At 39.8% G+C, this 22724-nt stretch overlaps 1 protein-coding gene across 5 annotated transcripts in view; it reads right to left on the bottom strand.

The window, feature by feature from the left end:
- The window catches only part of LOC108433984 (Down syndrome cell adhesion molecule-like protein 1 homolog), a 125810-nt gene that overhangs the window by 39088 nt on the left and 63998 nt on the right, over positions 1-22724 (bottom strand). For 4 of the 5 annotated variants that reach the window (XM_037546548.1, XM_017708894.2, XM_017708895.2 and 1 more), the window contains exons 4-8: positions 15006-15152; positions 14197-14475; positions 6914-7189; positions 5452-5748; positions 2719-2991 (exon numbers count right to left, since the gene is read on the bottom strand). In XM_037546548.1, coding sequence (XP_037402445.1) covers positions 2719-2991; positions 5452-5748; positions 6914-7189; positions 14197-14475; positions 15006-15152 — 1272 coding nt within the window. Of the gene's footprint in view, positions 1-2718; positions 2992-5451; positions 5749-6913; positions 7190-14196; positions 14476-15005; positions 15153-22724 lie in introns of those variants that run through there. The other variant, XM_037546549.1, reaches the window with a different exon arrangement.

The raw sequence follows: 22724 nt of genomic DNA, 5'->3' as shown, positions 1-22724 counted from the left end.
GATTTTGGATTGTGTTAGTCTGGGTGTTCACTCCAGACCTGTTCTCCCTTGGAGACCCTACCAGGAGGGTACTACTCTAGAAGGCTTGAAGATCCCAAGACCACACAAGCTCTTCTGCCAGGAAGGTAAGCTATACAAATGCATATGTGAGACTTCAGTCCTTAAGTCTATACAATGTAACAAAAACATGAACCTATGTTTGGACTTTAAGGTGTGAAAATGCGCTTAGTCTTGTGTACAGCTGCTTGGCCTCAGAGACCCATTTCATAAAGGACAAACTTGTTCTGATGTTGCTTCCAGAGGCAGTTTGGAATTCTGAATGAGTGAATACAACAGAGGAGAGATGACTTTCACTATTTTCCTTATTTCAAGCAGGGCAGAAACTTTATAAACTAACTTGCGGCAAAGGTAGTGTCCTATGATAGTGACATGTTTAAAGTCATTGATCTTTTCAGTCTGACCCACACTACTACCACAGTCTGCTTATGGAGATTGCATCACTATGTCCTTGATTGTATATATCTGAATGCAATAATTAGGAGTGGCGTCCACATAGGTTTGATCATCAGGTGCACACATTGCTGACAAAGACATTCAATTGAACACAAACAACTGGTGTAATCTCCTTAAAAAGGCACTGCCAATGGTTGGTATGCTCTGGAGCAGTCAAGGTCACCATGCCCAATGCCAAGCATTGGCTAGAGTGCTGCAAAGAGGAACTATGTTATCTGGAGTGATGAAGCACCATCAAAATACTTTTGAGATGAGTTACAATTCATCACTTTTTGTGTCATCCAAAACTAATATTCCAACATCAGAATCTGACCTCAACTAATGCCTCTGCGACTGAATGCAATCAAATCCACAAAGTAACAACTGATGTAAAGACTTCCCTGTTAACTTTGTGTTAATACTCATATTTTAGATTAAATTTTAAATGATCAGGTTTCTACAAACTTTTGAATATATAGCTAACATTTTACAAAATGTAGTTTTGCCTACCTATATCTTTATTGCTCTTTTTGTTTAGTGTTATACTATAAAGTCATATGAAGCAAAAAGACATTTTTCTCTTTTTGTGACATGTGGACATATTAGTTTTTGATCTTGTGTTAAACAGTATGTATAAATAAATGTTACATAAAAGAACAAAAAAGTCAACTTAATTTGGAATCATTGATTAAAAAAGGAACCAATATGTTATTTTTGTCTACTGTAAAAGTTAGTATATACATGAATTCAGTAACTGGTACTGCCCCTTATGATACTAAGAACTTGATTTCCTATGACTGTCTACCAGTTTTTGACATCTATTGGGAGAATTTTTTGCCCATTCCTATATACAGAATTCTTTCAACTGTGCAATATTCTATGCCATTCCATGGTGGATTTACTTGTATGTTTGGGATCATTATCCTGTTGGAAGGAACACTTCTTCAGCTTAAACTTTTTCTCTCAGATGGTCTAACATTCTCCTCAAGCACTCTGGTATGAAAGAATTCACAGTCGATTCTATCTTCGATTTGTTTGTCCATAGCATATTGTTTTAGTGGTCCTGGACTTTGAGCATTAGCAAACTTTAGTCTAGCCCTGATGTTCAATTGAACACAAACAGCTGGTGTAATCTCCTTTAAAAAAGCACTGCTAATGGTTGGTATGCTCTGGAGCAGTCAAGGTCACCATACCCATTGTCAAGCATCAGCTGGTTTTAAATCTTCTCCACCTGTAGAACACTTTCAGATAGTGGAATGACTGAATTTAATGTTTTGTATATATTTTTAAGCACTTTCCAGCCTCATACGCATCTCAAACTTTCTTTCTGAAGGCATCAGAGAACTCTTTTGATCTAAGCATCATACCACACACTCCAAACCAAAAAAATCTGGTGAAAACAAGAGAACTGGTCTCCCTACTGGCACCCAAGTGATGGAATGAATTCCCACTGGCTGTCCGTACAGCAGAGTCTCTTGCTGTCTTCAAACGCAGACTGAAGACACATCTCTTTATACAGCACTTAAATGAGCACTGAATTAAGTATTGATTGTAATGTATTGCACTGCATTTATGTATTGTATTTTATTGTATTGCACAGTTCTGTGTTCAACTCTGTTTTGTTTCTAGCAGTATCTGAGCTCAGGACAAGCTTTCTCTCTAACCTATTGGTAACTAGCAAAGATACTTTCTCTAGATAAACAAAGCACTTCTTGTAAGTCGCTCTGGACAAGAGCGTATGCTAAATGATGTAAATGTAAGTTCCTCCTAGTATTCTTCAGCTCATGATTTCAATTTGACATATTTGAAGAACTGATATATGTAGGGATGTCCTTATTTTACCCATATGATTGCATTACTGTCTATTTGAATTGAATAAAAGATGACAAAAATGTTCCTTTTAAGTGTCACTCGTTACATTACATCATCTTTATCTATCAACATTGTGTAAATGAAGACTTGTATCTCAAATATCTGTATCTCCAAATGTGCTGCAAAGTCTTACTCCACTCTGGCTATACTAGCTTTGTGGCTAAACCTGTCTTGGCTGATTAACTACACCTGGGGTAACTGGAAACTCATGTAGATTTGATTTTTTAAACGTAGAATCATTTAGATATGCTTCCTCAGTATCATAGTGGCAGAATGATGTAGTGCTATATATATGGCTGTTTTTTTGAGTGAATGAAGGATCTGTTTTGGAAATACACTGGAGTGGGTCCTTACCTTTCACAGTGACATAGACGGTCTGGCTGATGGACAGTTGTGGTTGGATAAGTACACTACACAGGTATGCCCCCTCATCCATTCCCTTCTGTACGTCACTCAGCTTGAGGGTGCCATTCTCGTACACCACCTGCCGATGGTTGTCTGGCAACAGCATGCCATCCTTGTACCACTTGATGGAGTAGTAAGGGTAGCCAATCACACGGCAGTTGATGAAGGTGTTGCGGCCTGCCACAGCTGTAATGTTACGCATTGCCCGGATACTTGGGGGGCCTGAGAGGGAGAGAGAGGAAGACAGAGGGAAGGAGAGAATGAGATGTGGCAGAAAGGAAGAGGGTAAAGTAAGAGAGGCAGAGAGATTGAACGAGGGAGGGGTGTGGGATGCAAAAAAAGGCAGAAATAGGGGAATTGAGACATGCAGAGAAAAGAAAGATTGCATAGAGAAATTGTAAAGGTGAAAGATGCGGGGAGGGAAAAGGAGACAGAAGAGGGAACAAAGGAAGGAATGAAAGAAAGGAGAGGACAAGAAAGTTGAACAGAGGATGGATGAGTGGATAATGGAAGACGAGAAGGGGTTAGAATGCTCTTTGTTTTCAGAAAATAATGTTTGTGTCTGTGCCTTTGACATGTAATTGTGTAGGCTAATAAAGTGTGGCACACAAGTATATAATCTATAAACAATATAAAACATTTTGCATATTAAACTGTATTAGTTGGTTGTTGCATAACATGTTATGTCAAATTACTTACCACACATTTTTTCAAGCAAAATAAATAAATTAAAATATGCCTAGTCAAAAAGTCCTCCCTGATGCATCAAACATGTAACATGTCAATAAAAGTCCATATAGCATCACATTTCAATATGCCAACCCCAAACACACCCTTAGAGGATAGGACAGAACAGAGGCTTTGAGAGAGGTTCAGCTATGTAATAACTGGTTATGAACTCAAACACAGCTTATCCTTGTGCTTTCTGGTTTCAAGATTCAATTTTTGTAGTGGTAAAATGAAGGTCACTTGCCTAACTAGATTACCTTTGGCTAACAGCACTTAGCCTGCAGGTTAAAATTTGCTTTTCATATGAAGACCAATCATGTCTGAGTTAGCTTAAGAGGGTAAATAATGGTTGGTCTGGGTTTTTACTTTTTTTTTTTTTTTTTGAGGATTTGGGAAAAGGCTGACCCTCTAAAAGACTCTGTTCTCCAAAAACACATAAGGATGGTGGGGAAAGAGAAAGATGATGTACAGAGTATGAAGACGAACAAAAAAGGGTAACAAAAATTGAAGAGACTTCTAAAGAAGTAAACCATATGAAAAGCTAACAGAAAGGAAATTTGTCTCAAAACAGTGTATTTAATGGGTAATTGCGAGGGTGGTGGTGGGGCATATGCAGTTTGCGTACATCTCTAGCGATCTTCCTTCTTCTCTTTCTCTGTTCAGTATGTGTTGAGCTTTGAAGTCACCACTCTGACAAGTGAACCACTGATGTATTATTCAACAAGACTGTCGCACAGTATCCCCTTCTCTCTCTTGCGCTCTCTCTTTTGCATTGCTCTCCCCTTCTGCCTTTGTTTGTCTAACACAATATGAATGCATGAACTCAAGCAGGGTCCATGTGGTGGAAGTATGCTGCTTTTTGGAAAAGTGAACATGTGTGTGCATATGTGTGCTTGTCGGATCTTAAAAGAGTGCTCTACTGCCCTCACAGCATGCGTCACACTCCTGTGTATACATGAGAATGAGTGTAAGTAAAGGCTGTCAGTTTGTATACCAGGTCATAATGTAAGTGAATCAGTAATGAACAGTGCATCACTAAATGTGTGTGTGTGTGTGTGTGTGTGTGTGTATGTGATTGCAACTCTGGTACCAGATCTCATTCTCACTCCAATGATTGTTCTGGCATGTCTCCTTAAGGCAGACATATATGTCATAATTGAGCAGAAAGAAAGAGAATGAGAGAGAAGGACAGAAAGAGTGAGAGAGAGAGAGAGAGAGAGAGAGAGAGAGAGAGAGAGAGAGAGAGAGAGAGAAGAGCAGAGTAATATCAGCAAGGCTGTCAACACAACTCAGTATCACTGCTCTCAGAAGGTGAGTCCTCTCCTCTTCTCTCACATGGCTTCCCTCCTGTCTCTGCGCTTCTGGCTGGAGAAAAGGCCTCTCCCTTCTGCTAGCTCTCTACTCTCTCCAAGAACAGCAAGAACAGCTTATGTGTGCCAGCCAGCCAGAGAATTAGACAGATACACTCTGTATGTGTGAAGAAGTGTGGAACAAAGGCCGAGACAAGATGGTCAGAACAGAGGGACAACCAACTCTGAAATTAGTTCCTCTGTGTGAGTGAAAAAGTTAGAGCTAGTTAAAGAAAGGAGTGAGACAAAAGATAAAAGTATATTAGACAAAAGATATGAGAGAGGGAGTAAGTGACTAAGTTAACTAAAAAGATGACAAGTGACAGTGGACTGAAGAAAAAAAAAGAAACACTCCGTCCACACACATCTACCCCCCACCCTACATCCTCTCTCTCTCTCTCTCTCTCTCTCTCTCTCTCCCTCTCTCACACACACAAACACACACACACACACACACACACACACACACACACACACACACACACACACAGGAACACGTCCATAATGGTGTGAAGTTGTGAACAGGGAATGGTGGGGGTAGGGTTAGAAGGTTTTGGGTTTTAAGCCACCCTTTAACAGCTGAGATTGAAAAGTAGACAGGCACCTCTTACGTTTATGCGCGCTTGGTACTCGGCGCTACCGGCCGAGTTGCGTGCAGCGCAGCGGTACACGCCCCCGTCGCGGATCTGTGGGTTGCTGACATTAACGTGCGAGACGGTGGAGCCGTCCGAGAGCGTGTACTGACTGGCCCGGTGCGCCGAGTCCCGAGCGATTGGCTCGTCATCCAGTGTCCAGGAGATGGTAGGGGGAGGGGCACCTTTGGCTGTACACATTAGTGAGAAGGGCTCGCCTGGGGCCACCACACGTTCACTGAATGAGAACACAATCCGTGGAGTGCCATCTAATAGGGTGTCGAGAAGAAAGGGCAAGAGATAAAGAGAGGTGTATACTTTATATTCAGGCTTTTGTTAAAAAAAATCATTAAATTAAAAAAAAATAAAACATTGAATGCTCACGTTATTTTGGTTATTATGTTGCAGCTAACACAATGTTGCTTTCACATCAAAGCCTAATTCATAATTACAAGACAATGCACTATTTTTTTTTCAACCGCAATTACAAAAATGTTGGGATGCTGTGTAAAATGTAAATAAATGTAAATAAAAACAGAATGCAATGATTTGCAAATCTCACAGACCCATATTTTATTCATAATAAAACAAAGAACACATACCAGATGTTGAAAAGAGATATTTTGCAGTATTTCATGAAAAATATTAACTCATTTAAAAATTGATGTCAGCAATGCATCTCAAAAATGTTCGGACACGGCAATATCTACCATTGTGTAGCATCCTCATTTCTTTTACCAAAAGTCTGTAAATATCTGAAAGTAAGAAGAATAATTGCTGAAGTTTTGGGAAAGAAATATTGTCCCATCCTTGTCTGATGTAGGATACTAGCTGCACAACAGTCCTGGGTCTTCTTTGCCAGAGTTTTTGTTTCATGATGTGCCAAATGTTTTCTACTGGTGAAAGCCTAGACTGCAGTTTTGCAAACTACAAATGCTATAAGCACCAATGCAACTCCAAACCCTTTGGCCCAGAGAAGATGGTAGCGTTTCTGGATTGCGTTAACATAGGGCTTCTTCTTTGCAGGACACAACTTTAACTTGATTTTGTGGATTGCACAGCAAAATGTGTCCACAGACAATGTTTCTGAGCCCATGCAGTGATTCCAGTACAGAATCATGCCGGTTTTCAATGCAATGAAAATTGCTCCTCCAGCTGTTTTTTATTAGTACCATTTACTTTTCCAGCCTTTTGTTGCCCCTGTCTCAACTTTTTTTTTGAGATGCAATGCTGCATCTCAGTTCTAAATGAGTTAATGTTTTTCATGAAGCGGTAAAATGTCTCACTTTCAACATGTGATTTGTGCTTTTTGTGTTGTATTTTAAACTAATTAAATTTGAAAGGTCTATTGAGTTCAGATAACCATGTATTCACACCTATTCGAAAAAAAACAAAAACTTCTACCCCTTTTTCTACTACCCCTTGGGTATTTACCTTCCAGCAGTATAATGGAGAAATCTTGGGCTGTTTGGCCCTTGCGTGTAGCAAAGCACTGGTAGGCACCCGAGTGCCTCTTCTGGGCTGCAGTGATGAACAGTGTCTCGTTGTGGGCACCCTGGATGGAGAAGTGCTGGTCAGGAAGCACAGGCTCTGTGTTGCGGAACCAAGACACGGTAAAGTGAGGAGAGCCCTGCACAGCACAGGACAGGATCACCGTGCTGCTGATACCTGTCTTCAAGTTTTTAGGGGACAGGGTGACCCTCAGAGGTTCTGGACAAGTTCAGGGAGAGAGAGAGTAGGAAAGAGAGAAAGATGGTTAGATCACGTAATTGTAATCATGTAACTGTAATTTTGTTAAACAGAGTAATGGCCTTAAAGGTGGAGTCTGTGATTTTTAAGTGAGAAAAACTTTTGTAAATTTGCAAGTTTCTGTGGCTACTGATTCTCTGCATGAGAGACAAACAAATGAAAACTAATATTTAACCAGTCAGGACAAGGAGTCTGTACTGTACTATCAATGAAACTGTGTATCTACAGCCATCATCAAGCTATCAATTTATAAACCTGAGCACTGAAAACAGCAACTGCAACAGCTGGCCCGTTGAAAAAGGAATAAAATAATGTGAAAGAAAATATCACCAAATCTGCCACTATGATGTCGTCAATTGTGAAACAAAGAAAAATAAACTGATCGATCAAAGAAAATGATCAATCTAGAGCAAAAGCTAGTAGTTTTCTAACAGACTAAAGAAAGACTAATGGAGTTAAAAGGCATATTATACTATATGTACTAGATAGATGATTATTTTGCTTTGTTTTGAACCTGGTGCAGCAGAGTAGGTAACTGCTCATGAACTTCACTATATTACCAAAAGTATTCACTCACCCATCGAAATCATTGAATTCAAGTGTTCCAATCACTTCCATGGCCAGAGATGTATAAATCCAAGCACCTAGGCTTTCTACAAACCTAGCTAGACTGCTTCTACAAACATTTGTGAAAGAATGGGTCGCTCTCAGGAGCTCAGTGAAGTCTAGCATGGTACTATGATAGGATGCCACATGTGCAACAAGTCCACTCGTGAAAAATCCTCGCTACTAAATATTCCACAGTCAACTGTCAGTGGTATTATGACAAAGTAGAATCGATTTGCAATGACAGAAACTCAGCCACGAAGTGGTAGCAGATGTAAATGACAAAGCGGGGTCAGCAGATGCTGAGGCGCATAGTGCGCAGAGGCCAGTAACTTTCTGGAGAGTAAATTGCTACAGACCTCCAAAATTCACATGGCCTCAAGAACAGTGTGTAGAGAGCTTCATGGAAAGGCTTTCCATGGCAGAGCAACTGCATCCAAGCCTTACATCACCAAGCGCAATGCAAAGTGTTGAATGCAGTGGTGTAACGCAGTGCCACTGGACTCTAAAGCAGTGGAGATGTGTTCTCTGGAGCGATGTATCACGCTTCTCTGTCTGGCAATAGTGGATGAATCTGGGTTTGACGGTTGTCAGGGGAACAGTACTTGTCTGATTGCATTGTGCCAAGTATAAAGTTTGGCGGAGGGGGGATTATGGTGTGTCTTTCAGGAGTTGGGCTCAGCCCCTCAGTTCCAGTGAAAGAAGCTCTTAATGCTTCAGCAGACCAAGAGATATTGGACAATTTCATGCTCCCAACTTTGCAGGAACAGTTTGCAGATGGCCCTTTTTGTTCCAATATGACTGCACACCAGTTCACAAAGCAAGGTCCATAAAGACATGGATGAGCGAGTTTGGTGTGGAAGAACTTGACTGTGCTGCACAGAGTCCTGACCTCAACCCCATAGAACACATTTGAGATGAATTAGAGCAGAGACTGTGAGTCAGGTCTTCTAGTCCAACATCAGTGTCTGACCTCATAAATGTGCTTCTGGAGGAACACACTCCTAAACCTTATGGAAAGCCTTCCTAGAAGAGTTGAAGCTGTTATAGCTGCACAGGGTGGGCCGATATCATATTAAACCCTATGGATTAAGAATGGGATGCCACTCAAGTTCAAATGCAAGTGAAGGCAGATGAGCAAATACTTTTGTCAATATAGTGTATGTCAGCTGGCAGCATGACATAGATTTTATGTCTGTTAGGCTTCAAAACAGCTAGCTTTATCTAACTTCCAAAAACAACTACATGGCACCACCAAGATGCTTGCATATAATTATATTAATATAGGGAATGTCGATGGATCTTGGAAGGAGAAAGTAAGAGAATATGAAAGATAGATAAGATAGATATGAAAGAGATAAGGAGAAGAGAGGAGACTCATGAAGAAAGATACAAATAATACACAAAGAATGGATGGTAAGGGAAGAACCTACTACAGAGTAGAGGGAGGAGAGAAGAATAGGAATGGGGGACACAGAATGATATGGTCCTTTGGGAATGGACATGAGGAAAAAAGAGAGAATGGGAAGAGGAGAAGCTGATTCTATGAAAGTGGACAGAGAGGGTGCAAAAAGAAAAGAAAAAGGTTACAGAACAGAAAATGACAAATGAAAGGAAAATACAATAGGCTGCTTTAATGTTGCTTGCCAGGACTGTTCTGCAGGTTTCCCCCCCTAAAAGCTGGCAAACTCAGGATCTCAACCAGTGACAATCCTGCCTGGTTTAGCTAAGCAATTCTTTTCAATGTCATATCAGGTAATCATTTATGACATATTATGACTACAAATTAATTAAAAAAAGTGATATCATAGCAATAATAAATACTGCAAAAATTGGTGGTATTCAAATAAGGCTTGAAAAAAATGGCACTCGGTACAAAATCCAGTACTCTGTTGAATGTGCACCCATCAAAGATAATTACACTTGACAAAAATGTAAAAATAAACTTTACAGTGTGTGTGTGTGTGTATATATACATATATGTATATGTATATATATATATATATATATGTACATACACACACACACACACACACACACACACACACACACACACACACACACACACACACACATATATATATATATATATATATATATATATATATATATATATATATATATATATATAAATTTATAAGTATGTACAAGAAAGAACCAGAAGAAAGAAAGGTGAGAGAAAATGTCAGTGAGCAATAAGGCAGCTGGTGTTATGTGCTGGGGGCTCACTGTGTGTGTATGTGTGTATATGTCTATGTGGTGTGTGTGTCCGTATGTGTGCCATCCTCCCTGCTTGTCCTGTCAGAGTATGTGTGAGCACACTGGCATGATGTGCCCACTGGCTAAACGTCCAAATGTCCACTGCACCTCCTCCCTTCCACTGTTCTTCCTCTGTTCTTTATCATTGGGTCTCTAGCAAACTGCACCCCTCTGACACCGTATACACACACACACACACACACACACACACACACACACACCCACCCACCCACCCACCCACAAACATCCAACTCCATGTGCACACACAAGCGCACACGTGCACAAACACACCCCCCCCCCCCACACACACACAAACACACACACAAACACACAGACACAAACAAAACTAAGGGGTTAGCAAAGCAGTGGAGTGGTGAATTTGTGGGGGCTGAGAAGAGGAATACAGCACAGCCTTCCTGTCCCCTTATATCTCTTTCCCCCATGGTCAGTAGGGAGGTGACACAGGCCGTCCAGCCTGCCAGCACCACTTAGACCCTAGACTACATTTCTCTCTCTTTTCTTGTAGGTAAATCTACAAAAATCTGTTTCAGATGAACTGTTTTCACTTTGTTTCTGCTTCAGTGACCCCTTTGGACTTTGTCTACTTTAATCTCCATTCCTCTTTCTTTCTACCCATCTATGTGTCTGTTGACTTTAGCTCCTGTTTTTGTCTCATCTTGTTGAGACAACTGCTCATGAGTTTTAGGCTGGCAGAGCCAGAGGCACTTTGCCAGGCTTTGACAGATGCCACCGTGGACGATGGCTGGTAGATAAAAGCTCTAGCATGCTATAGAGGTGGAGGAGGGCACTAAGCCAAATCAATTATTCCTCCTCTTCTAAAAGTAGAAATGTGAGGAAAATTTTCACTGTACACATATAAAAATACAAATAATTTCTTTGGTCAAAACTTTTGACATTTGAACATGTGATTGACAAGTCAGGCTGCCACAGTTCAATACAAGATGGCTTGCTATCTAATTGGCTAAGTAATTAGGTTTGTTAAATGATAGCTAAAACTTACAGTGGCCCCTAATAAATGTATCAAATGACAGAAATGGAAGAGGATCATCAGTATCTGAAACATACCAGCCACCTTTTGAAAAGTCTTGGAATGATCTGTTTAAAAATACAAGGCACTTGGTTTTGATATTCTGATTCCTAACACAATTAACGCCTTTAAGTATGTCAAAAAGAAAGAACAGTCTGGTGAAAATGATACTGACATGATTTTCCCATTATGTAGCAAGTAAAGAAAACTTTTGCTGCATTTCATTGTGTTCAAAAGTCAAAAAAAAAATTCCAAGTCAGTACTTATGATTTTCAAACTAAATGTATTCCAGTGCTTTTATGAGCTATAACACGGATTTCAGCAGCAAATAGATATTGTAAGATAAGTCAGAGAATTTGAGAAGCTTCTTAAGGAGACCTACATCAACTACTACAGCAACTTGAATATGCTTTATGTTGTCAAGTTTGTTTGTTCCATTGCACGTTTATGAGGCCAGACAGCAAAATAGAATGCAATGTTACACCCCACTTGTGTCAAAAGCAGTGGGCACACTAAATTATTGTAAGTTACAAGTCTCAGGTTGAGTCCTAAGTTTATTTTTCCACCCTTTTACATTTAGTGACATTTCAACATTTAGCACCAGCAATAGCTGAAGAAATATATTAAAAGTCAGTATGTTAAAATTCTATGATAATGCCAGTAAATTTGCTAGTGATGTGGATAAGCAGTACTGACTAGCAACTTGGTTTGCTAGCTTTTTACTTAGTGCTCTGTGTCCCATCATGACAAACAAAAAAACAGAGGGGCAGTTATGTGATTTTACACTACTTTATCACTTGTAAATTAATAATTAACAATGAATGACAATGACACTGATAGCTGCTCATGTTAAATAATACATTATAGGCATGGGCATGGTTAATCAAATACATGGACATTCAAATGCATTTTATTTTGTTTACTTAGTCAAGTATTCAAATACAGTGTGTGTGATCTGGAATAGAAAAACAAACTGTTTTGAGTTATCTGGTTATTTTTTAACCAAGTGTTGGTTTGACCATGTGTGTGTCTCATGAAATAGCAGAGCTAGGCAGAGAGCTTACAAGCTAACCAGCTCATGCAATAATATGCTGTAAAAGATTTCATATGTTGCTTAGGACCCCTGAACCACCATGGTCTTAAAGGTTAAAGTTTTTCTGTTTGTGTTAATCATTATTTAAATATGACATAATTGATGAAATCAGAAAATAGATATTATTAGTTCACTGCTGTTGCCCAGCTCAAACAGAAAGACTAGAGCAGTGACATAAAAAGTCTTATTCTCTTGGCCGGTCTGCCATTATGATGACTAGAATTTATCCTGTTAATCCTGAAAGCAACAACTGTTAACAGAGTGTGCTGTATGAGTGGGCTGATTCAAAACTATGTGCTGACAAAGACAGTGATAATTCAGGCATACAGTTCTCATGATGTTAGTATCATGGGATATGAGCTTCCATTATTTGTTAAGTACAAGTGCCTTGGAGTACAGTACCAGTACAAAACTAAAGAAAGACGTTTCAGGATGATCACTGATCTACAGTACACTTTTCTTGAAATGGCCTACACTTTTGTTTGCTTTATTGCTGCTGTTCACACCATGTTTAATTTTGAATCGACCGTCTCTGGACAGTCTGCCAGCAAGAGACATATGTAGTTGCAACTCAGGCACCTAAGCTGGTGATGGCTTGATCTCCCAATGTTGCTGACAGGCTTGTATTCATAATACAGTTGGTAGGTGTTTACTGGATAATGACATTTATCTACTGAAAGTTGTAGAGGACCAATAGCTGGGCTTAGTCTGCGCTAGCCGGACCTTTAGTCAGCAGATTCTGAGGCAGAGTCAGAGTCAACTATAAAGTCAAGAAGTGTGCAAGTGGCAAAGAGTCTAACTTCTTGCCTCTCAACAAAGGGCAAGTTGGATACTAACTTTAAATTATGTAAAATTCCAATTAAAATACAATGCATTGTCATCACACATGTGACAGGCAAGCATATATATATATATATATATATATATATATATATATGTGTGTGTGTGTGTGTGTGTGTGTGTGTGTGTGTGTGTGTATATATATATATATATATATATATATATATATATATATAGAGAGAGAGAGAGAGAGAGAGAGAACTAGCCTAATTTCATAGCAAAATATAAACAACTAATGTTATAAATGTAACACATGTTAAGCACGTCTTTTCTTTCCATCACTTCATTTGCATTTTCTTCAAGCAAATTCTATGAGGTGTAGAGAATTGTGGGTGACAAAAGGTCGGCAAGGATAGAATACTTGTGTCATCAGTACCTCTCAGAACATAGGCTGATTTTTTCAGTTTTAATCAAAACCAAAATATCCTTTAAAATGGAACAGGTTTTGCCAAGAAATGTTGTCTAACTCAGCTCCAGCCTAAAATGAGTACTTCTTGCACTGTCCTACAAACACAAGTGGTGGCTTAGTTAGATTTGTTAGCAAAATCGTAAAGACAAAAGTTATTGCTGAAATGAAGTCAAGTCACTAATTCACTGAATTCGATTTTGTCATTAAGAAGACCACATTGCCATGTTGGTGGGCAAGCTGATACTGTGCTCTGATAGATCTTGTCTCATCACCTTTACTACAGCTACAACCCCAAGGGCAAAACTGGGAGTACCCAGTAAATCTTCTGATTAGGTCCTGGAATATTCTGAGTGTTGGCTTACCGCTCTTGCCACACAGAAGAAAAAGCTGGAACTATATTCAGGTATTAAAAACTAATTTGTTATTCATTACTTCTTGTACTTGATGTCTATCCACCCATACCCATGCTACTGACACAAAATCAAAATATTACATGAGCTGTGGGCGTGAAAAGGGAATGGAGCTGTGATCAGGAGTAAGTTATTCTTTTTTCCCTTATGTTGACTATTTTTGGTGCTCACGTTCTTATTCCACTTTCTTATCTTCTTATCTCTACTGACCTAGAGTAAAATACATACATACATATATACCACCCCCCCACCACCACCACCACCGATTTCCTTCAATCCCTCTTTCTTTCCCTGACTCCTTACCAATCACATTTAGGTGGCCTGTGACCTCTTTAGAGCCAAAGCTGTTGGTGACCTCACAGATGTAGTTGCCTGAGTCCTCCAGGCGCAGGTCACTGATGGTAAGGCCTGTGAGACGTCGAGTCCAGCGAGAATCGGCTGGCAGTGGCCTCCCATCCTTAAGCCAACGAATGGTGGGGTTGGGGTAGCCCGAGGCGATGCAAGGGAGCTCAATGCTGCGTCCCACTTGCACCTCACCTGACTGAAAGCTGTCCATAACTGAGGGTGGGGACTCTGTGGGGTCTGGAGAGAAGAGTATGGTTACCTTTTGAAATTTAGACTGTCCTTTTCTTATTTTGCTTATTTTTGAGGTGTTCCCTACTCTAACACTTGCAATTCAATTTTATACATTATTAAGTCTTTCATGAGAAGAGAAAAACACAAATATAGGCAGCGCTTGTAAATCCCAGAAATGGGATAATGAGTAACTTCTTCCATCTTTAAGACACTGAGCAATTTCATTTTACTGTTATGATGACTTTAAAACAGCCCTGTATGTAATCTTTGTTTTTTTTTATTCAATTCTAAAATTTTATTAGAACAACAATACTTGACCACACAAAAATGATAAGAGGGGAGCTCTGTATACTACAAACAAAACATCTATTCACATGCAATTGAGTGTACCAACATTAGTGGTGGTTTAAGTAGGAATATACAGTGATAGTGACACATTTTGTGTGAAACCTCCATTAGTAGTTCCTTCAATAACTTCCCCAATTTCTCTTTGATTTTAATAAATTGACAATTTAATGCAAATTGTCAATACATACCTAGCACAGACAGACGAGCTCCATTACTCTGTCTGGTCTCTCCACTGTATTTGTGCTTAGTGATGCAGCGGTAGGTAGAAAGTGCGTCCTCTTTCTGCACATCGGATATGTAGAGGGCCCCATACGACGTCAGGAAAAACCTGTTACCTGTGCAAGAAGCAGAGCAAGGTCAATAAAGTCACACCAATTCACCCAAAGGCATACAGGCATACAAACCACATACATATACATTTACAAAGAGACAGAGTTTGTACTTAAAACGGAGCCTTTGGAATCTTTGAGAACTATAATTAACTACCTGCTAAATGCCATATGTCAGAAGAAATGCAGAAGGTTTATATATATATATATATATATATATATATATATATATATACATACACACACACACACAACCCCAAATCCCCCAAATGGATAAACTTTATTGTTTTTTTGCAAATATTCACTCATTTTGAATGTGATGCCTGCAACACGTTCCAAAGAAGTTGGGACAGGGGCAACAAAAGACTGGGAAAATTGAGGAATGCTCAAAAAACACCTGTTTGGAACATTCCACAGGTGAACAGGTTAATTGGACACAGGTGAGTGTCATGATTGGGCATGAAGAGATCATCCCTGAAAGGCTCAGTCGTTCACAAGCAAGGACGGGGCGAGGTTCACCACTTTGTGAACAAATGTGTGAGTAAATAGTCCAACAGTTTAAGAACAACATTTATCAACATGCAATTACACAGATTTGAGGGATTTGATCATCTACAGTCCATAATATCATCAAAAGGTTCAGAGAATCTGGAGAAATCTCTGCAAGTAAGCAACAAGGCAGAAAACCAACATTGAATGCCCGTGACCTTCCATCCCTCAGGCGGCTCTGCATTAAAAACCGACATCATTCTGTAACGGATATTCCCACATGGGCTCAGGAACACTTCAGAAAACCATTGTCAGTGAACACAGTTCGTCGCTTCATCTACAAGTGCAAGTTAAAACTCTGCCATGCAAAGCGAAAGCCACATATCAACACCACCCAGAAACGCCGCCGGCTTCTCTGGGCCCGAGCTCATCTGAGATGGACTGATGCAAAGTGGAAAAGTGTCCTGTGGTCTGACGAGTCCACATTTCAAATTGTTTTTGGAAATCATGGACGTCGAGTCCTCCGGGCCAAAGAGGAAAAGGACTGTCCAGATTGTTTTCAGTGCAAAGTTCAAAAGCCAGCATCTCTGACGGTGTGGGGGTGTGTTAGTGTCCATGGCAGGGGTAACTTGCACATCTGTGAAGGCACCATTAATGCTGAAAGGTACATACAGGTTGTAGAGCAACATATGCTGCCATCCAAGCAGCGTCTTTTTCAGGGACGTCCTGCTTATTTCAGCAAGACAATGCCAAGCCACATTCTGCACGTGTTACAGCAGCGTGGCTTCGTAGTAAAACAGTGTGAGTACCCGACTGGCCTGCCTGCAGTCCAGACCTGTCTACCATTGAAAATGTGTGGCGCATTATGAAGCGCAAAATACGACAACAGAGACCCCGGACTGTTGAGCAACTGAAGTTGTACATCAAGCAAAAATAGTAAAGAATTCCACCTACAAAGCTGCAAAATATATATACACACACACACACACACACACACACACACACACACACACACACACACACACACACATATATATATATATATATATATATATATGTGTGTGCAAAAGCCACCCAGGACACATTTTCAAAATCTATTTATTTGTGTAGTATGTGTTTATTTGCTGACAAAAGTATTAATATTTGAATAAACAAAATTTATAGAGTATTAATTAATAATGCATATATATATATATATATATATATATATATATATATATATATATATATATATATATATATATATATATATAGTAATTTTCTGGATGTTGGTGTGTTTGTTTAACCATTTTCAGACCTCTCCTTGAGGAAGCCCAGTAGTGAAAAAGCAACTCCTGGTTTGACCAGTCAGTGCTTCATTAAATTTTGCTCATAATGTAATTGATGATATTAAGTCTCTGTGGTGGCTGTGAAGTTGTCAAGGAAAAATATGGACCCAAGAAATTATAGTTCCTTTTCACTGTTTTCATGTTTATTTGAATTATGAATATGACTTTATCGTAATGTATATTGTACCTGCTGAGGTATATCGTAATGTACAGTACCTGCTGAGGTATATCGTAATGTACAGTACCTGCTGAGGTAAATTGTTTAAAAATTTGCTTAGATGCCTAGAACTTTCACATAGTACTATATATATATATATATATATATATATAGTGTTACTAAACTCATTTGAGGGATGACTGAACTAAACATTTTCCTCAGCAGTGCACATGTTCACAAGTAATACATTTATCTTTGGTGTTGTATATGACTTGTGCATGCATTGCAAATCACACAGCTACTCACTTTGTAGTCAAATTTTGATATAGCAAATCATTGGCTTAGGTTGTGAAATATGCTGCTCCCATAATAGTGGGATTATGGGACCAGCAGTGGACCAAAGCAGGACATGAGAGCTAAAGTAAGTAGAAGTATTTTGTCCACCCCTGTGAGTATATATATATATATATATATGGGGTTACAGAGCCACCTACAGTGCCACCCTATATGTATATAACAAACCAGGAGACAGAAGACTGAAAACGGAAAGTTATTACTTTTGTGTGCATCTATGTACGCTAAAATCAATGGATTCATACTTTTCAATACCTATTTTCAAATGAAGCACTGTATCATAAAAAATGATCTTGAAGTACTGTTGTGTGTGCCAGTGGATGTTTGTTTAGAAAGCCATTTTAGTAAATTAAATTTGTGAGTGTGAAGAACCTTTTCAGTGTTTAAACAGCCTCCATGTATTGTAAAGGTTCTAAGCTGAACCCATAAATTAGCATTTTTAGTTGATGTGCACCACCGACAACAATAACAACAGCAAAGTATGTCAGTATGTGAAAGCAGGAAGCCAGACTGTGTGAGTGTGTGTCAGTGTGTCCCAGTTTCTTCTGGCTGGACACGTGAACTTGTCTCGCCTCACAGTTATCAGGGCAAACCCCAGATGGAGGCATCTAAGATAGAGTATAACTGCATGTGACTACCCTGACTTCCAAACCAAAATACACACACAAAAAGAAAGCTACCTGCTAAAGGCTTAAGAGATAGGAGAGTCTGCATATATCTATGTAGACATTTTTGCATTTATAAGCAACATTAAATATGTGTGTGTGTGTGTGTGTGTGTGTGTGTGTGCATTCAAAACCACTAGGCCTCTACTGTAGTTTTGCATAACTAAAACATTTAAACATTAGTGGGATACCACTCACAAGTCACTGGTTACACTATTTCTACAATTACAGAATCTGTCAATTGTTTTTTGCATATTTTACAAGTTTTAGATAAGTTTTCATTTAAATGCTTCACAAACAAATGGGTCTTCAGCCTGTGGAAGTTTGTTGCACCATCTGGGTGCCAAGATAGAGAAGAATCTGGATGTTTGTCTTCCATACATTTTGAAGGATGGCAGGTCAATCAAGCCATACATGAAGCTTGAAGGGCTTGAGGTACAGATAGGGTTTTGAGCATGGCTGTTGGTTAGGGTGGAGGGGGTCCATTTTTGGCTTTGTAGGCAAACAGGATTTTTAAATCTGATTTGGACAGCTACACAAAGCCAGTGAATGGAACACAGCAGCAAGCAGCATGGTAGGTCTGTTGCTGCGCAGTTTGTGTTAGTCATACTCTTTATTAGCGGGCAGTTGCTGGTCACAAGATGCCGTTGGCTGAATATTTTTGGTTGGCAGACTATTCTCAGTCCTGACACTGAGGTGTTTAAAAACTCCAGCAACACTGCTGTGTATAATCCACTTGTACCAGTGCAACACCCACTAACATGCCAGCAGATAAGTGCCAACAAATTATGCAGAGAAACAGATGAATTACAATCTGTAATTGCAGAACTACAAATTGCACCTATATAGGAAGTGGATCTGGTGTACATACCTTTAGGCAAACCTAAAAATGTGGCCAGTCATTGTACATTACAATCCCTGCTCCATGAAAGTAAGGAACCTGTAAACTATGAGACAAGTACGTTGGAGTGTGTGGATGTGTGTTCTCTTACTGTGCTAGTATGTGAAGGATTGCGATCGATACGCTTTATGGCTCTACTGCTCCATCCAAAGCAGATTTATTAAAGCAGAGAGGACAGGCTTTGCTCCCCAACACACACACAGACACTCCATCACTCTAACAAGCTGCTCATACAAACTCCTACACACAAAACGAACGGTTGTTTCACTTGCTCACAATACCTCAAATTAAAGATAAAGCTACATACCCCAAAACAGAAAGACAAAAATGTCTGTAAACACTTCAAAATATGTATTTGCTACTCCATATGTAAATGAATATAATGTATGGGTGGAAAGTGTATGCATGAATGAGTAGGATGTGTGCGCTTGTGTGTGTGTGTGTGTGTGGTGCGTGAACACGGGGTATTGTTGTCATGCTGAGTGTTAGGCCCGGCAAACTGTAATTTGAGAGTCGGCCCTCACGCTCCAACCTGCGTATTAAGTCTTACAGGATAATGTGCACTTGGCAACGTTAACCCTCGACAACATCAGCGCAAGGCTGTCACAACATTTCACCCAGAGTGAGAGACCGGGGGGCTACTGGGGGTGGGGATGCGAGGGAGGGAAGGAGTGAGGGAGGAAAGAGAGAGGAAAAACTGCTACAAAGATATGGAGAAACAGTTACAGGACAATATACAAACTGAGATTTAATCTTGAACATAGATGCAATTAAATACAAATAAAAGACTAAGAAGTGAAAGATATATAAAAAAAAAACCTATCAGAAAACTTACTATGTGCGTGTGAACCATGCCTTTGCAAGCCGTAGCGATGACATTTTACTAGCAGAGTGCACATAATGTGATATAACTAAATGTTTTGCCTCTAAGAACAGTTTGTGCTGGGCTAAAAATATGGACAAAATACAAAAAATCTTTACAAAATCCATTACATAAAATTGACCTTAATGTGAAATGCAAAGAAAGGAAACTGGAGATTTGGTAATCTACACAATACAGTGGAAACACAACAGTACAAAAACACAATATTCAATGTTTTTTATTTGAAAGAATGTATTGTTTTGTTCGTTTTTTTTGGTAATTATGCACTCCAAAATTGGTTCCCGCAACACATTCCAAAAAAGTTGACTTTTAACAACATTTAAATATCAATTTGGGAACTGGACAGCAATTGATCCAGTTTTAAAAAACACGATTTTTTTGTTATTCTTCCCTTACATAAGTCTTCAGCTGCATGGGCCTATATTGTCACATTTTGTGCTTCTTTTTCAGTAGGAGACTTCAGGCAGACCAGTCTAGCTTCTACACTCTCTGATTACACAGACATGCTGTTGTATCATGTTTCGAATCCTATTTGTCCCCATGCTAAGCTAAGCATGGACATCTTGCAAAAGACGTTGTCTATAAGGCAGTATGTTACTCCTAAATGTGTATATGTCTTTTAGCATTAATAGTGCTCTCACAGTTGTGACCCATGTCATGAGCTCTAATACACTTTTTTAACTTTACACCAGTTACAATCTGGACTGTTCTTTTCTTGTTTGCCCAGACTTCCATTATTTCCATAGACACATCAGACCCGACTGTTTTGTAAGTCGCTTTGGATAAAAGCGTCTGCTAAATGTAATGTAATGTAATGACTGTGCACTGTTTCATATTTGCTGACATACATTTTGGCAAAGACTCATTCTTGCTCATTAAGGACTAGCCCTTGCCTGGATGCTCATTTTATATCCAAGTTGATTGAATCACCTGTTTAAGATGTTTTTTTTTTAAACATTTCACAACATTCTTAGTTTTAAATTGCCCCGTTTTTATTTTTTATATATGTTGAAGGCAACATTCTCAGAATGCATATATATTTACAAAAAATGTTTAAGTTTATACGGTAAAACATTAAACATCCTGCCTTTGTGCTAGTTTTGTATAAATACAGATCAAAGTGGATTATAAATCACTGCTTTCTGTGTTTATCTGCATATGCTGTCACAACTTTTTCGGAACTACGGTTTGAACTATTAGTGTTATAATTGGTTTGGACCCTGCAATTTTTGTGCATTGTCAGCATTGTAGAGGACAACATCACGATAACAATTAACAACCAATATATAAATATGAGGAAGAGATGAAGAGTGAAAGAGGAAGGAGAAAGAGAGACCGAAAGAGAGAGAGGGAGACAGGGCATGCTCAAACAATTCCCACATCTCCTTGCAGAATGCTCCATTTGGGACTGCAGATCAATTCTTGTCTGGTCTGCCATTGCCTTGAGGTGTGTGTGGGTATGTGTGTATGTGTGCATGCAAGGAGGGGGGCATGCAAGGTCCGCTTCTTTAAACACAAAACATGCACACAAACTCACAACACACACAGTGCTCTGTTAGCCCAACAGTTTGTAAAGTGGGCAGCCTGGGGCACCATGTCAGACGAAAAGAAAAGATACGCTGCAACTGGGTTTTATGTGTCAAACACAGCGGCCTTCTGGTCACATCTCAATCTACACATACATCTACTGGCCAGAAAACCACATACATACATACATACCTACGCACACACAAGTACACAATGAGAGGTTTGAGAGTGATGGGATGAATAAAGGCCACTCCAGCACTTTCACTCTGAGAAAATCAGGTGTAATAAATTGTAATAGTAAATAATAAATAATACAACTGGAAGGCCAGAAGTAGTACTGCCATTTTAGTAGCATCATTCATGACTAAAAAAACAAAAGGAGTGCCAGTGTGCCGGGGGGTGGTAGGAGGGCACAGACATGGGTGGAGGGAGGTGGAGGGGCAAGAGAGACTGGAGAGACTGAGAAAGAACATAAGAGAGAAGGTGCGAAAATGACAATAATATGACAGACGAGGCAAGTATGCAAGGAGCGGAGGAATAGACAAGATGACAAAAGAGAAAAAGATAGTCAGATGAAGCAAAAAGGAAAGGAGGCAAAGAGGGGTAGAATGTGTTAAAGATGGATAGAGTGTGGGAGAGGTTGTGGGTAGAGGAAGGGGATGAGTGTGGGTGTGGGCTGGCATTTCAGGGCTGCTGGAGCTCGGATTTGTTCTTGGAGCTCCCATGCAAATGACGCCGCCGCCGCAATGTTAACGAGGGTGGCATTTCAAACTGTTCGGCCCATTACTTATTAATGTTCTGCGTCTCTCCTCCCCCCGCTTCCTCTCCAGTCTCGCTCCACTTTTCTCTCACTTGCTCGCTGTTGCTAGGGCCCCTGCGCTCACGTGATGTGGGTTAGGGGGCGCTGCAGTGGCATGCGCACAGATGGAGGAAAAGAGCGTGAGGGAGAGAGCGAAAGTAGAATGACTGAAAAGCTTGTACATTAAACAGAGCTACTTCTTAATACTCGTTTGTTTATTAAGGCACAATTAGGCACACAGTTCGAGTGCAGAGACCCTGGCACATGGAGGCAGCTGGGCGATGGCTTTGACTGGCTGCGGAGTGGACTGCGCTGGGGACTGCGCCATTTCAGAGTGAACTATACCATGGTGTTGAATGGACAGATGACAAAAAGAACAGAGCTGTGCCAATCAAAAGAGAGAAAGAGAGACACTGCAAGAGACAGTGGGATAAAGAAATAAAAACACACTGTGAACAAGAGAGAGAAGAGAGGT

Source organism: Pygocentrus nattereri, chromosome 17, assembly GCF_015220715.1.
Source record: "Pygocentrus nattereri isolate fPygNat1 chromosome 17, fPygNat1.pri, whole genome shotgun sequence".
NCBI lineage: Eukaryota > Metazoa > Chordata > Actinopteri > Characiformes > Serrasalmidae > Pygocentrus > Pygocentrus nattereri.
Note: the sequence above shows the minus strand (reverse complement) of the source record. Positions and strands in the feature narration are given on the sequence as shown.